Here is a 16113-nt window from a genome sequence, read left to right on the forward strand (position 1 = left end):
TTAATAACAATTCTGCTCCTCCTTCCTCTTTCAGGCCTATGAGCGCCGGTTCCCCACCTGTCACCTTATCCCCATGTTTGTGGCGAGTGACGTGGTGGATGAGGAGACTAGCGAGGACGGATCCACCCACAGGATCGAGCGCCGCTGTGCCCTGGATGTGGATGCCCCGCGGCTTCTCAAGAGGGTAAATTACCGATCAGATCGTCAGCTGATGTGGATCACAAGTGCAGTGCATTGTGGTTATTGTGATTTTTGGCAACTGTTTTTGAGTCTGTTCATTTTAGCTCCAGGCACAGTAGTTTATGAAGCTGCAACCTTATGCCTAATCTTGGGTGTGTCATGTCAATTTAGTTTGTTGAATCATGAGTTGTTGTGTCTCTGCTTTGCAGATTGCGGGTGTGGACTATGTCTACTTCATCCAGAAGAACACACTTAACCGAAAGGAGAGGACGCTTCACATTGAGTCCCATAATGAGACCTTCTCCAACAGGGTCATCATCCATGAGATCTGCTGCTATTCGGTCAGTACCACACACCCAAGCACTGTTTTGTGCAGGTTGTTACCAAGCAGCAGCTTAGAGCACATGACTGTATACATTTTTAGTACACGTGGTCCCAGAGGGATAATCAAACCCTGACCCTGACACTTTTTGTGACATGCTCAACCCATTGGGTAAACCAGAGGCACATATCTACATGCTGACAGATTCACACATGCTCGGTAAAGCTGTTGTTCAGCTGCTGAACAGGAAGCTGCCGCCAGCACACTCATGTTAATGTTTGTGCTGTCTCTAATCTCTTCCCTGCTTCCCTGCAGGAGAAAGCCATGTTTAGACCAGCACTGAGCATGTTGCTAGCTATCTCAGCCCATCTCTCTCTGTGAATTATTCAGTCTCCATACATTCTGGCTGAACGCTCTCAAATTCTGATCTGAAACCAGCATGCCTGCCCTCCTCGATACACTGTATGCTTAACTCTGACTTCAGATCTGCCTATCCGTGAATGGACGTGCACTGAGTTAATGAGGTCAAGCACATCGTATTAGCCTCCAACCATCTAGAGCGCTAATTTTAGGTCCAAGGCCGCACAGAGGTTCTTATTGTGTGCTTTAGCTCACTGTGCTAACAGTAACTGGGATAGACAGCTCAATTAGACTGAGCTAATGGACCTGGCTAAAGCTGAAATATTTTGGTGGCCAAGGAGAATAAAGTTACCAGCACAGTGCCTTTAGAATGCGTCTAATTTTTGACTTCTTTCCAAATTTAATGGCGTTGTCGCCTAAATCAAAATGATTTTAACAAAGGTTATTTGTTTAAAATATACACAAAACACACCAAAATAACTGGAATTTTTTTAGATTTTTCTGTCTTACCTAAAAATATAAAAATATTTCAAATTTACTTAAAGCACTACGCCCCTACAGCCGCCACAGCAGTGCTAAAATCAGTTGATGGATAGGTGGAAAATAAAGATAGATAGAAAATAATTGTTCTTTATAGTGTGGGATACTGATCAGCTAAGCCTGATGATTAGTGTCCATATGTGTAAAAGTGGCTCTCTGTACTATTTAACACTGGCCTCTCAGAACCTTTACACAACACACCAAAAACATGTGTGCCGTTGTATGTTTGTGTGCTGTGCTTTTTAGCTCTAAACTGTTCATGTGTAAAGGGCTGGCTACTTTTCTATGGACAGACTTACACCCACATGACCACTCATAGTGCACAGTGTGAAAATTGCTCTGTGTGCGTCATCATCTAGTGAAGCTGGGTGTGTGGTTACCATAGTAACATGGTCATCTTTTTTCCTGCCAGTCATTACAGTATGATATACAATATGTGCTTGTATGTGTTTACAGGTCCACCCGGAGAATGAGGACTGGACGTGTTTTGAGCAGACCGCCAGCCTTGACATCAAGTCTTTCTTTGGCTTTGAGAGCACAGTGGAAAAAATTGCTATGAAACAGTATGCCAGCAGTATAAAAAAGGTGTGTGTTTGTGTGTTGTTACATCTAATCTTTACATGTACACTTGTAGTGTTGGTGTATACATAGAAACATATGTTCACAAAAGATGAATAGTTGCAGCACAATCGATGCTACATAGATAATGCAGAACTGACATTAATGTATTCTGTTAAGTTTAGTGTTCAGAGGTTTTTGGAGCATGTCAGTCTGTCTCACACTGTAATTGTATAAATAAGCTTGTATAATCACTGAGAGTGGTCTTCTACAGCAGACCCAATGAGTCATCTGCCTTCATTTAGGATGGATGTGGGCAATGTCCTTTTAATTTTCCCTCTGTTTCCATTACCTGACACTTATGTTGGAAACACTGAATGAATATACAGAACCTGGTTTGAATAAAGTACATATGAAGATATAATATATCAATTTCCTAGAATTCACATCGTCTTCTGCTATTTTTACTGTACTGAAGTTTTGTTCGCTCGTGTTCCTCACAGGGAAAAGAAATCATAGAGTACTACCTTAAGGAACTTGAAGATGAGGGGATCACCCATGTGCCCCGCTGGACTCCCTCCTCCCTTTCCCTGCCTCCCCCGAGGCCGACCAGCCTCTCTACCAGCCCACCTGTCCTCCCAAAACTCCCGGTCACGCCCGCTGTTTCTATCCCGCTGCCCGCTGACGCCAAGGACAGCGCCTCTCAGGATGCCAAGCAGGACAGCAGTGCACTTCAGGGAGACAGTCTAACTGATATCCTGGCTGGTACACCTGAAGGTATGTTCCCACAGCTAATTGGAAAATAGGCACCAGCACTACTTGCATGCTTCTTTTTAATAGTTAAACTGTTGTACTGTTTAAATTACAGCAGAATACAGAAGACATGCACATGTCAAAGCAAATGAGAAAGTAATTCTACAAAAGGGTTGTCATAGTAATTTTGAAATGTCAGGTATTGGCATATTATGGGGTTAATTGTCCTTGTTTCCCTGAGTCATGTTAATTTGAGGTGTTATGTTTTTGTGCTGCAGATAAACTGGATGCAGACTATATCAAACGTTACCTTGGCGACCTCACCCCCCTGCAGGAGAGCTGTCTCATCAGACTTCGCAAATGGCTGCAGGAGACGCACAAGGGAAAGGTGATACACTGTTTTTGCAGCGTTTGTAATATTGACGTAAAATAGAATAATAATTTGTGGTATGAAAATGTTTAAAGACTTACTGTCCACCTCCAAATTTAATAATTATCATGAACATATGCACAACACAACAAATTCAGTTGCAGTAGATTTTTAATCATATTTTAATCTTAGAGCTAGCTCTTACATGCTAATATTTCTGACCTTCCACTTGCTGCTATACCAGTGGTCTGTTTGAATAAACCAACTGACAACCACAGTTATGAAAGTTGTCATAAGTTCTGTGTTTTGTTATATTTTCCTTGATTATTTTCACAAATAAACAATGGCTTAACATTCTCCCCTAACATCACAGATCCCCAAGGATGAGCACATCCTGCGCTTCTTGCGAGCCAGGGACTTTAACATGGACAAGGCCCGGGAGATCCTCTGCCAGTCACTGACCTGGAGGAAGCAGCACCAGGTGGACTACCTGCTGGAGACCTGGAGCTCACCACAGGTCCTCCAGGATTACTACACCGGGGGCTGGCACCACCATGACAGAGGTAGATTTGCATATACACCTACACTCAAACACAGCTGAACAACAAAACATGCTGCATGCACTCTCATGATTTATGTAGGCTATTTCAAAGCCGGCTATTCTTGCAGCATTAACTAGAGGAAGATCTCAGTTCTCAAGTGTCTTACAGAGTCAAGTTACACACTCACCACATAAACAGAAGTCATTCTTAGCAGCCCGCAGCCTTCAGCCATACAAATGAATAAAATGTGAGGCCAATTTGTCGGCACTACTTGGTTATCCAGATAGCTCATACACACAGTCACACTCTTCATTTTGGATAATGCTTTGGATTTCTTATTTAGAGCAGAGGGTGACTGTTGACATAATACATCTCTAATGGCTCTTATGTTCCCACATTAGTGTGCAGTTAGTCTTTTCTCTCCACAAGTATTTGTATGGGATAAACGGGCACAAAACATAAAAGCATTCCTCTGTGCACACAGTCATTTATCGTCTTATACAACAAAAAGAAGCAGACAGTCAAACAGAGCAGACCTTTCCCTTTAATGCGCAGCCTTGTAGAATGTAAATAGTGGGGTGGGTCATGTAAATGTTTGTTTTATTGTCTAGATGGTCGTCCTTTGTACATCCTGAGGCTGGGCCAGATGGACACCAAAGGACTGGTCCGCGCCCTTGGAGAGGAGTCTCTGCTCAGACATGTACGTACCAAAGTTGCAACGCTGCAAATGTTTGCGTGTGTCAATAAGTTCAGAGATCAGGCAGTTGGTACTTGGATTACAGGTTAGGGAATTAATGTCCAGTGGCATGTCCTGACAAGTGTATTAACACCAGGATGTATATAGTACATGTATAAATAGTATGCTGATTTATGTTGTTGCTCTCAATGTAAGTCGCTCTGGTTAAGAGAGTTAGCCAAATGCTTGAAATGTCAAATGGTAATATATCACTGAGTTCATGTTGTGTCATTTTTAGGTGCTGTCTATCAACGAGGAGGGTCTGAGACGCTGCGAAGAGAACACCAAGGTGTTCGGTCGACCCATCAGGTAAACAGAGTACCAGTTTCTCCCAGTAAAAGTGACCCCAGTGCACCCAAGCTTTTTGTCTTTTACATGTGATCATAGATCAGCAGAAAGACATGGTGGAAAAGTGGAAAAGATTGAAAAATATATTAATATTTAAACAAGCAACATTTCAGAGGCAGAAACTGATACATTACACATTGATCATGGTGTTTTTAGATAGTGTTTAAATGTCAAGATGTCACTTTGTCAGTACAACCACCTCCATGTTTTTTAAACCACCAGCCCGCATACAGGCTGTTTGGATTCAATTTAACACTTGTAGCCTGGACACAGGTGCACACACAAACGTGCACCATGAGTGAGTTCAGAGTAGTATTATCTCCAGCAGAATGAAAGGAATGCACGAGGCTGTTCTGTGAGCACGCTGATTCACATGGCGATGGAGGGAATGGAGATGGTATCTATCATCTGTCAGGCTTCTCAAACAGGAGGAGGTGGCTGGGATCAGAGCCATCCAGGAAGGCATGTGAACTATGAATGGCTGTCACGTCACAGCCCTTATCCAGAGGGGAGGATGTGGAGGGGGGTGGAGGAGTCCAGAATTAGCAAGCATTGCCTTCACCACTTAAGCTTCACTTGTGGGTGACAGGTACTAAGTGGTCGGAAAGAGGCTGCAGCCCTGTTATGTGTGTAGGTGTGTGACTGTGTGTTTGCGACGTGTGTTTATCCACACGCTAATCCTCTCCTTTCTTCTTCTGTAGCTGTTGGACATGTCTGGTAGATCTGGAGGGTCTGAATATGCGTCACCTGTGGCGACCAGGAGTCAAGGCACTGCTGAGGATCATTGAAGTTGTGGAGGCCAACTATCCAGAGACTCTGGGACGCCTGCTTATCTTGAGAGCTCCCAGAGTTTTCCCAGTCCTCTGGACACTGGTGAGAACCAGCAAGGACATACGTTATAGCTCAAACAATGTGGCACACTCCTCTTACAGTACCAGTTTGTGTATTTGTAGATTAGGTAGATTTATGCGTAGTGTAGCCATTTTTGCCATGGAGAGAACAGTGTTCATAAAGGCCTCCCAAAAACACCTGCCAAAACACAGGGCCTATACTCGCCTATACTGACCTATACTCAATACTTTGTGTAGACATTAATGGAGGACTGAAGCTAATGCTGCTGCTGCTGCTAATGTGCTGCTTTTGCTACACACACTGTGTAGACACTGTAACCTATATCTTCTTCCGCTTCTGCCCTTAGGTGAGTCCATTCATTGATGAAAACACCCGCAAGAAGTTCCTAATCTATGCAGGCAATGACTACCAGGGTCCTGGAGGGCTGGTGGATTACATAGACAAGGAGATCATCCCTGACTTCCTGGGAGGAGAGTGTATGGTGAGTGAAGAGTTAAGCTTGTACGTTATTATTTAAGAATATAATTTGATTCTAGATGTGAGCATTCTGGGACATGACACCTCCCACACTGAATCTCCTTTACTGACCCAATTCTATATGTGTGTTTATCTGTGCGCATGCTTTCTCTCTGCAGTGTGAGGTACCAGAGGGTGGTCTGGTTCCCAAGTCTATGTACCGCACAGCGGAGGAGCTTGAGAACGAGGATGTCCGTCTGTGGACCGAGACAATCTACCAAAGCGCCAGCATCTTCAAGGGAGCTCCACACGAGGTGAGGCTGAACACCACTGCTGGGTGAAGTGAGAGGTAAAGACAGAAAGCCTGCAGTGATGTTTTAAATGAATACATAGGGCATGACGAGAGAGCCCTATGATGCCTCATATGTAAGTTTTTCTGCCATCTAGTGGTTGTAACTTGTACATTACTTTTATCAGTGGGTTTTGAATTGGCATTTTCTGTGGAACATAATCCGCGTGCCGTGACAAACTGTTAGTAATGTTGCGTAATTCATACCAAAGGGAGAGAGGCATCGTCATACATAATCACCCTTCTGGAAGTAGTTTTAGTGTCATGTAAATGAGCCGTTAATGTCACAAACAGATGTCAACAGTTTTCTTTCCTGCTCTTTGTCACTGATGGTTTCTGTATTTCACCACATTTTGCTGCATTACATATGGAGAGACATCAAATTAGTGCTACAGTTCCTTAAGTTCGCCACTGCCATAGTGCTCTGGCAATATTCCTTTAACCACGAAAAGATGTGTGTAAAGAAAATAATAGTTAAGAAGAGAGGTAAAATGTTTCTATTTTGTGTTTTACCTGAAAATTGTTCTCATATCTGCCCCCTCTCCCTTCAAACAGCTTCTGATTGAGATCATTGACGCCTCTTCAGTCATCACCTGGGACTTTGATGTCTGCAAAGGCGACGTGGTTTTCAACATCTACCACTCTAAGCGGGCTCCTCAGCCACCACGCAAGGACCCCCTGGGAGCCCATGGCATCACCTCCCCAGGAGGCAACAACGTCCAGCTTATCGACAAGTCCTGGACACTGGGTCAAGATTACAGCATGGTGGAGTCCCCGCTCACCTGCAAGGAGGGAGAGAGTGTGCAGGTGAGGCTCCAGGAGTATGGACTGATGCGTAATAGTCTCAGTATTTGTTGTTTAAAATTATCTTATGGGTTGTTTAATTCTGCAAGATCTATTTTTTTATCTGTCACAGTCTGTATTATGAACTCATGAACCTCTGCTTTCTTTAGGGCTCTCATATTACACGGTGGCCAGGTTTCTACATCCTCCAGTGGAAGTTCCACAACATGCCAGCCTGCTCGGCCACCAACTTACCCCGAGTGGACGACGTGCTGGCCACCCTGCAGGTGTCCTCGCACAAATGTAAAGTCATGTACTACACCGAGGTGTTGGGCTCTGAGGACTTCAGGTTAGTAACTCTTAGTGTGTGTGTGTGAGGGAGATACAGTATATAGGTACACTTGTGTCCTTGCTATATACATGTTGTGTATGTATGTGTCCATATTTTTGCTGTTTTAAGGCATTTTACCATGATGTTGTAATAGTTTTAATTTCAAACATTATTCCTTTATGACCACTCATTTTTCACTCCTGTCTTCTTTCAGTTTTTCCCTTCTACAACCTACCACATAATGCCACGTATGACATATTATATATGAATGAATTAATTCTGTAATGTTGCTAAAATGACCTTATCAACTGCCCTAAGAGCATCATGAGTTTTCCAGGCCCAGAGTTTTAAAATGAGGATGCTTCCCTCCCTCAGAGACTCCTTTTTAATCCAGCTTTTTCTGTCCAATACACTCCTGTTCTATCGCTCACAACCCCCTCCTCTTCCTCCTCCTCCTCCTGCTCTGTCTTCTTCCTGTGAAGAACGGCTTGCTGTGATGTGCAGAGTTTGTAAGTGGCTCAGTGTTTGCCCCTTTTCCTTTTAGCACTAGCTCATCGTCATCGCTGCTTTTGGCTGCTAATTTGAATGTCCCCTTCAATGGCAGTCACGCTTCTGATTCAGCAAAGAGATGCTTGTTTGCATCTGTTCTTGCTAAAGGCTTTTATTAGCGCTGGCTAACAGTGCTGTATTCTTATGAGCGTGTTTCCAGTGAAGGAAGGATCTTTGCACAGGGACTACAGTCCAACTATACACTTGCTGGCTTCAGTCACCCTGCTTGCATGACTAACAAAACTAAGAATCCAAGGCTGGGCTGAGTTCAGCACATTTGCACTCAACTGCTGTGTATCTGAGTGTGTGCACACACAACAACACTCACACTTTCCTACGCACTTCAACGAACATTTCCAGGCATTCATTTGTTTTCTACACTCATCCATTGTACTACCAACCCACTGACTCACTTTTCTTTCAGTGCACTTACTATTTCATTTCATTTTTCTCTTTTAAAAACAATGACCTGACTGCTCTAACTAATTCTGGGAATAAGTAACAAGATGTTGTGCTAATTGTTAATACACATTTTGTTGAGACAGAATATATCTAAATATCTAAAGCACCAGTCTGAACAGTTTTGAATGTTTTATAGGTAGCTGCATAAAACATAAATATCAGGATTTATAACAGCCACAAGGCATTACAAACAGGGCTCCCTTTGAACTTTCTCTCTTTCTTTGTCTTCCATGTGTGAATCGGAGTCTTTCTTTGTTTTTTTTTCATATTTGCATGGACTATTGTGGACTTTGATGAAAGTCAGCTGGCTCTTGAACATGGAACACATTTATTGCTGTTAATTATCATTTATATTAGTGCATAGAAGAATTTTTTGCCTTCTAAGCTTATATCTATTTTCATCTATTTTAATGGCCTTGATAGTTTTGAAACTCAGCTGGCACTTTAAAGGCCTGGGTTTGGTCATTATTTCTGTTAGTGCATATAAGAAATATGCCTTTCAAGTTGACAATCAATGGCCTCAATGCTTTTATTGGAGTAGTGTGTTAAAGTTGAAAAGATGCTATTAAACAATAGTATTTGAATTTACTTTCTTGGCACTGATTCTATTTTATATTTTAATAGCCATTATTACAAGCTTTAATCACAGGAAATACTGTGATTGATTAGTTAATTTAAAATATATATGGTGTTTATAATTTATCTTTAATATTCAAATTTACTGTATTTTTATAAAAAAAAATACTTTCTTTATTTATGTTTATGTTATGAATTTGTCCTAATATCATCAGATTTTATTTATTTATTTGATTTACTTTTCAAATATTTATAAAGATATCAGGCTTAAGAAATCCAGTCTGTGCTGGGCTCTACTTCCTGTGAACATAGTGAATGCATAATGTGGTTATAGCTTCTCATACTGCCCTCTCAAAGGATTTCATAAACTTTCATGCAAAATGGGGAATATTGTGATACAAGACTCTGTGAGGTATTATGATTATATTCTGTAACATCCTAATGCATTATCATATGCTGTCATGTATCACGTAGTTATATATGATACATTACAGACATTCTCTCTTTCAAGTATTGCCACAATTTTCACATTGACCCTATATTGCCTCGTGGAATCAAACAAATGAAACAAGCAGCCTTTCTGCTACATATACTTTGGTTTATAAATATTGAAGCTCTCTTTACGTATTCCTGCAGAAGTTCATGCAAAAAGACACAAAAATGCTTCATGCTTTGCCATAGGCAGCTAAACCTTCATACATGCAAGAAAGCCTTAACACTGAAGGCTTTTTAGCTTTTGCACATGAGACAGTGGATCTGTTTCTGCCTTCAGCCTGCCTTGAAGGAGCAAACACTTTTCACCAATAGTGTTTATGAAAATATGAATCTGGACCAAGTATTTGGCATTTTGATGTCCTCTCACACACGATCTAATTCTAACAACCGTTTTCCACCTGAAACACTTGGTTTTGCAGCCTATGGCAGAGCCAGAGTGTTGTGTGCCACACAGAGTGAATCTTCCTCCTGTGGGTGTGATTTGGCTGCATGTGGAGTTGTGCACACAGAATACATTCAGTTAGTCACTGGCAGACTGAGGTTGCTCAGGTGTTGCTTATGTGTCAAATTAGCTGTAAAAAGTGCAAAGTTCGTGTCCCCTCACATGTTCTCTTGATCTCTCTCTCTTACCTCAGGGGATCGATGACCAGCTTGGAGTCGAGCCACAGCGGCTTCTCTCAGCTCAGCGCCGCCACCACCTCATCACAGTCCAGCTCGATGATCTCGAGGTAGAAACTGGAAGCGGAGGACTTCAATGTCCACAATCCCCCCCCATCCCCTACTGTCCCAACCATCAACACCGAAGCCAACTCTCCTCCTACCCCTTTCGTCTTTGGACTCCTATTGCACAGCCAGTCTCTATGGAACTGAAGCATGCTTGCACAAACAGAAGACAAAGAATTTAAAAAAAATCAGAGGCAAAAAGAAAACAAGAGACTGTGTGTACAATTTAAAGGGCTGATTTTTGCACAGAGGTCATATATTTTTCGTGCCTGGCACCTCTGCTGGGCAGCAGTTTGAATCAGAACATTTTCAGAATGTTTGTTTGCGTCGTGTCTCAAGCAGGGTGGAAAGTTTAAAGGTCGGGAAATGAATTGGAAGCTCAAAAGAAGCAATATTCTCATCCTGGAAACCGTGGGACCGGATGAAGACACTGGAGGCGCTGTTACATATATGCATTTACATGTTCACTCATATACACACAGTACTCAGACGACGCATAACTCATCATGTGCGTTGGCTGACAAGACTGGATGTGCTGTTACATACCAACACCACCACACACACACACACTCACACTCACACACACAATGAGACATGCACAGACGTTTGATGACATGCAAAAATCTACAGTGTTTGCCATATTACCAGAGGGATTTGTTCAATCTGGTGAACTGTTTATAGGTCAAGTGTGGGCGGGCGGGGTGAACTCTTAACTAGACCTGGGTCGAATATCACTCACAAATATGTTTTTCAAACAGTATGGATTTCTGGAGCGGGTGGAGGTTACTGAATCACGGCAATACAGATGCTGTCAGCACAGTTTCCAGTTGATGGGGAAAATATACTACACTGATGTTCAGACACTTTTCCCGCAGCTGTCGGAGCTTTCTGGCATTCATTTTATTGTCTTATGTGGCAAACCCCACCCGTCTGTCTCACGAGGGCTTTATCACAGCTTGAAAAGCATTTGAATATTTGACCTGGGTCTGACTCTTAGCGAAGTAATCCGCTAGAAGCAATAACATGAGTTTGACTTTCTACTGTGTGAAATATTTCTATTTATCATTAAGATGTATGTGGAGGATCATGGGTGCTGCTGACTGCAGATGACCTTTTTGTCATAAGGCAGACAGACAGGCAAGCAGAGCCAGTAAACATCAACATTATCACTTTGCTTTTGTCTCTGTTACCATCCATTCTGGAGAGAAACAAAAATAACTCACCAGTTTTTTGGGTTTTTTTCTCCTGTGGAATGACCAGATTCGGTTTGCTCTGTCCAGCATCTGCATGATTGAGGAACTCGAGTCAGAATCAAGTTGTCAAGGAGATGCCTTGTCACTGATTTGTGAATGTGCTACTGATTGGCTAACCAATGAAATGCCTGAATTTTGGAGGGTCGTGATGTAAGCGGGCAGAACTGCCATCATTGGATATTTCTTTTTGAGAGTGATGTAGATTCAGTGTGCATTAGGGATGAATGTTACTTTGTTGATGATGCTTATCATTTGACGGTGCGCCAGTAGAAAACATATTGATACTGTACATGTACTAGTGTTGGTTGGAGTTTGTTACTGTTTTGGAGATGAGTACTTGATGGAGTGAAGCAGTGTGGTGTGTTACTGCATGCTCACGTGACGGTTGGGTTTACTATTTAAAAATTAAGATATAGCTGTTTTAAGAGCCATGTGTCAATAAATACCATTTTAGCCTTTTGTAAGCATCATTTAGAAACATACCTGCTCTTTTGAAGGTCACCACTGTATTAGATGAGCGGCTGTGAATTGAATGACATGAACATTTCTAAATGCAACGCATCCATGCAACAGTTTTTTGATACAGTGTCTGTGGTTAATAAGCATTGATGATTTCACATAGATCTGACTCCCTGCAGAGGGTGTAACTGATCACCATTGCCAAGAGTCATTGGGTGCTGTTGCCATGGTTACCGAGTGCAGCTGAGAACAAAAAGAAAAGAAAAAAAAAAAACATTGGCAAGAGGCTTTCACTTTACATGGGAATCAAAGTCCTGACAATACTAGCCCTGTCTGTCTTTGTTTTTGATACATGAAACAGTTTTTAACTATAAATGAAAGGTCAAGGAGTAATTTGTGGTATGTATTATATGTCCTTAACTGCAATAACATGAAATGCTTTTCTGAGGAAAAGAATCTCATCAGAACGAGGGCTATCATGTGTGAGTGATGGTGTAAAAGAATGAATGTTAGAAACGGCGAGGAAAAAAAAGGATATGCTTGTAAAATGTGTGTAAACGCTCCCTCTGACCCTCACGGCAGGTTTGTATCTCTACTCTGCCTCTTCTCACTTCCTCATCTTCTTCTCTTCTCTGCAGCATGTCTAGAAACACAGAACTATCTTTCCTTCACCTGCTATTTCCATCAGGAGACTTAATTTCAGTTTCTTTAATGGGTCTTCTGATGAAACGACAAGCAGCATCAGCAGCAGACCTAACTACTCTTAATTTATTCTTTTGTCTCTCTTTCTACTTTGTCACTTGAACACTCCAGTTTTGCTGTTTTTGCTTTCCAAACACTTTGATTGTGTATATCTAAAAGCAGAGGGGACCTTAGATTTGTAAAACTGGCTCACTTTCAAGTAGAGAGTTGAAGCCATGGACGTAAAGTGTACTGAGATCAGATATTGTTTCATTTCCATTTGAATTCAGTGTTAGAGATACCAGAGGACTTCTCTGCCTCTCTGACTTCAGCTCTTGCTGTGTGTACACTTTCATAAAGATCTCATTGACAAATGAGGGCTATAACCGTTTGTCTGGACTTTTCCACACATTTGTCTGTCTCTCTGCTTCCTTTTCTGACGTCGTTGCATATCTTCTCTTTCCCTTGATGTGAGAAATTATGTAAAAAGTACTTGTTTGGATTAATGAGAATATGGCGCCTTTACATTTTTTGAAGACATTAAACTTGAATTATGAGAAAATAATTGCACTTGTGTCACATTCATTTGTTTGCCTTTGCGTTCGCTAGTTTTGCTTGTGTGATAAATAAAATTATGTGCATTGTTGTAACATAACACAATATAAAACATGACATCGTCTGGGCATCATCACCCTTTTTGGTTGGAATTTTTTTTTGGGTGTGTTTTAAACATTTTCACGCCCAATTACTTATGAATATTCAATTTCTTTGTTTCAGGGACTTTTAAGGTGTGGTTGACTTCAACTTGAGATGGCAAATGACTTTCTTACACTGGAGAATTAAGTTTTAGTTTTAAACACCAAGTTCACCCTTCAGATTCACTATGTACTTCACCTTGTACCATATATGGTAAAACCATTCAGAAAAACAATTCAACATTATACATTCATTTTGTAATAAAGCCATTTTTCTATCAACATATCAAACATTGACCTTCACATTAAGTCTTCTCATGATTTTTAGACAGCCAACCTTCATTGATTCAACTTTCTCAAACCATCTACACTGAAATAAAAGTTTTAATACTATAGTGAAATGAAATAAAGTTAAAACAACAACTATGTGACTGGACTTAACTATTATATTACTACTTATTTAATTGAACTATTAAAATATACACTTAGGTGATTTTAAAACACAATTGCATAGTTACCAAACATTCAATTACTCTTAACATAAGGAAATTTGAAATTTTACTACTAGAGGGCAGTATTGACACATGTAGTAGAAAGTGTAATAAAATCTAAAATTAATATTTACTCAACAGATAATCACACGACTATCAAATTTATACCATTCTTATGTATTTACATGACAAATAACATTACATAACTTACATAATGATTAGACATTTAATTTACATGAAATTAAGGTTTGGCTCAGATTTGCAGGGAGACTTCAGGAATGTGAGTTAGAGTTTATGGCTCTGGTCTGGGAAAGATAAGAGGCCCAAAAGAGGGGAGTTGTCTGTCCATGTTTACTGAGTTGTTGATCCTTTCTCGTGGTTCAAATGACCCCAGAGGTCATTTATGCTTTAAGTTCAGGCCATAATTTAGTTATTGGTAAGAAATGGTCTCTCAGGAGGTCTGTTCAATCTGTTCAATCTCAAGACACCCTCTTGGCAAAGAGGTCAGTTTGGGGTCCAGGGTGAGACATTAAATCATGTCCCTGTGGTATGCATTCACCTCCTCAGTTTGAAATTAAAGAGAAGCCATAATGTGTCCTACAGCATGTTAACCACCAAAACATATTTCCCCTGGATCTATGTAATTAAATGACATTCATTTTTCTCCTATATCTTGGAAGCACTGGGCCCCTGGCTGCATTCACTTTTTAATGGCCTGATAATTAATGAGCAACATAAAAATGAGTCTCATGTTCACTGCATTACTTACTTCAGTAATGATCAGAGAAGATGATGTGTCCCCACTGACCTGAATTACATCAATGCAAATTATTTTTCAAGCTGAATTATCATCTCAGGCACTGGTTGTTCTGCTGTGGGTTATTTCAAGTCAACTCTGTTAGTCTGTAGGTAGAAGAAGGCAGCCTTGTTGATATGCAGATCAAAGGAAAAGGTGGGATCAAAATTAACACCTGCATGCTTGACTTTGAGAGATCACACAGTTGTCAAGAGATGATGCCAACACAAGTGTGAGTTTCAGGGGAGAGACTCACTCTCATTGTGTTGCTACTACAGTGGACCCTTAAAGCTGCAGTCAGACTGAACTCACTTACTTGCATAGTGTGTCCTGTCCAGGAGTATGGAAGCTTTTTTAATGTCTCAGAGATCATGTGGGCATGTGCACTCCAGGCCAATAGGGTGCAACAACGTGGTTATGGTGATGGCCCTCATCATTAGTTGAAATAAAGCACCTTTGCATCAAGTGTTCGTGTGGAGAAAATGCACCTGTGGAGAGACAGAAACTGTCAATCATGTTTTGATGCAATGCACCAACTATCACACTAAAACAAACATGCAAGCAGAGTTGTCAGAAATTGGAGTTGCAGATCATTCATTGAGATCATCACGGATCATTGTGAAACAGCAAAAACTGTTATTAATTTTCTCCATCACACTGGATTTTACAGAAGGATTTAGCTCAAGAAAACATCATCACACCTACGGCGCCTCAATCAAATTCAACATCACCACGAACAGTCATCTGCTTCAGGTCAGTGTCAACATAAAGAACAAACTCATGCCATTCATTCATTCATTCATCACTGTGTCAGTTTGTTTAATGTAGCAGCTGAACTATAAGAATGTTGTCACCAATTCAGCACTACACCATTATAAATAGACGGGACACCCACCAAATAATTAATATTGAGGTATAATGGTCAGTCATTAAATAAGAAAAGACAGAGTCCAAAAAAGAATCTCCACACAAATCAAATACAACTCCAAACAGGAGAGTTTGCTCGCTGTAATCATTCCTCCTGTTCATATTGACCATTAGATGATCCTTTCAAATGTGTTCACAATGTAAGTGATGGGACACAACATCCACAGTCCTCTTTTTGTTCAAAACTGCATTTATTTAAAGTTTATCTGACACTTATATGAGTCGTCAGCAGTCTGAGTTAGTCATATCAAATGGATATCTGCCATATTTACAATCTTTTTAGCATCAAATTCCCTCTTTGCGTTTCCTCAGACAGTGTTTCCCTGTTGAGCTGCAGTGGAAGTATATTAACAAAAAGAGGGACTTTGGCACTAAAAAGACTGTAACTTTGAAAGATATCTACTTGATTTTAATCATAGGACAGCTGAAGCTTCATATTAGCTTCAGATAAACTTTTAAATACATTTTTGCACAGAAGGAGGACTGGATTTTGGCCCCTATCACTTACACTGAAAGTGCATTTTGA

At 40.9% G+C, this 16113-nt stretch overlaps 1 protein-coding gene across 2 annotated transcripts in view; it reads left to right on the forward strand.

Annotated features, from left to right (window-relative positions):
* Positions 1-13243, forward strand: part of si:dkey-237i9.1 (SEC14-like protein 1) — a 32566-nt gene extending 19323 nt beyond the window's left edge. The window contains exons 3-17 of one of the 2 annotated variants that reach the window (XM_044346455.1): positions 35-184; positions 390-521; positions 1859-1987; positions 2464-2737; positions 2992-3101; positions 3457-3646; positions 4237-4325; positions 4600-4670; positions 5411-5582; positions 5908-6042; positions 6197-6331; positions 6922-7173; positions 7320-7498; positions 7963-7989; positions 10198-13243. In XM_044346455.1, coding sequence (XP_044202390.1) covers positions 35-184; positions 390-521; positions 1859-1987; positions 2464-2737; positions 2992-3101; positions 3457-3646; positions 4237-4325; positions 4600-4670; positions 5411-5582; positions 5908-6042; positions 6197-6331; positions 6922-7173; positions 7320-7498; positions 7963-7989; positions 10198-10294 — 2142 coding nt within the window. In that variant the 3' untranslated portion in view covers positions 10295-13243. The remainder of the gene's footprint in view (positions 1-34; positions 185-389; positions 522-1858; positions 1988-2463; positions 2738-2991; positions 3102-3456; positions 3647-4236; positions 4326-4599; positions 4671-5410; positions 5583-5907; positions 6043-6196; positions 6332-6921; positions 7174-7319; positions 7499-7962; positions 7990-10197) is intronic. The other variant, XM_044346458.1, reaches the window with a different exon arrangement.
* Positions 13244-16113: the final 2870 nt, after the last annotated feature.

Source organism: Thunnus albacares, chromosome 3 (assembly GCF_914725855.1).
Source record: "Thunnus albacares chromosome 3, fThuAlb1.1, whole genome shotgun sequence".
NCBI classification, from domain to species: domain Eukaryota; kingdom Metazoa; phylum Chordata; class Actinopteri; order Scombriformes; family Scombridae; genus Thunnus; species Thunnus albacares.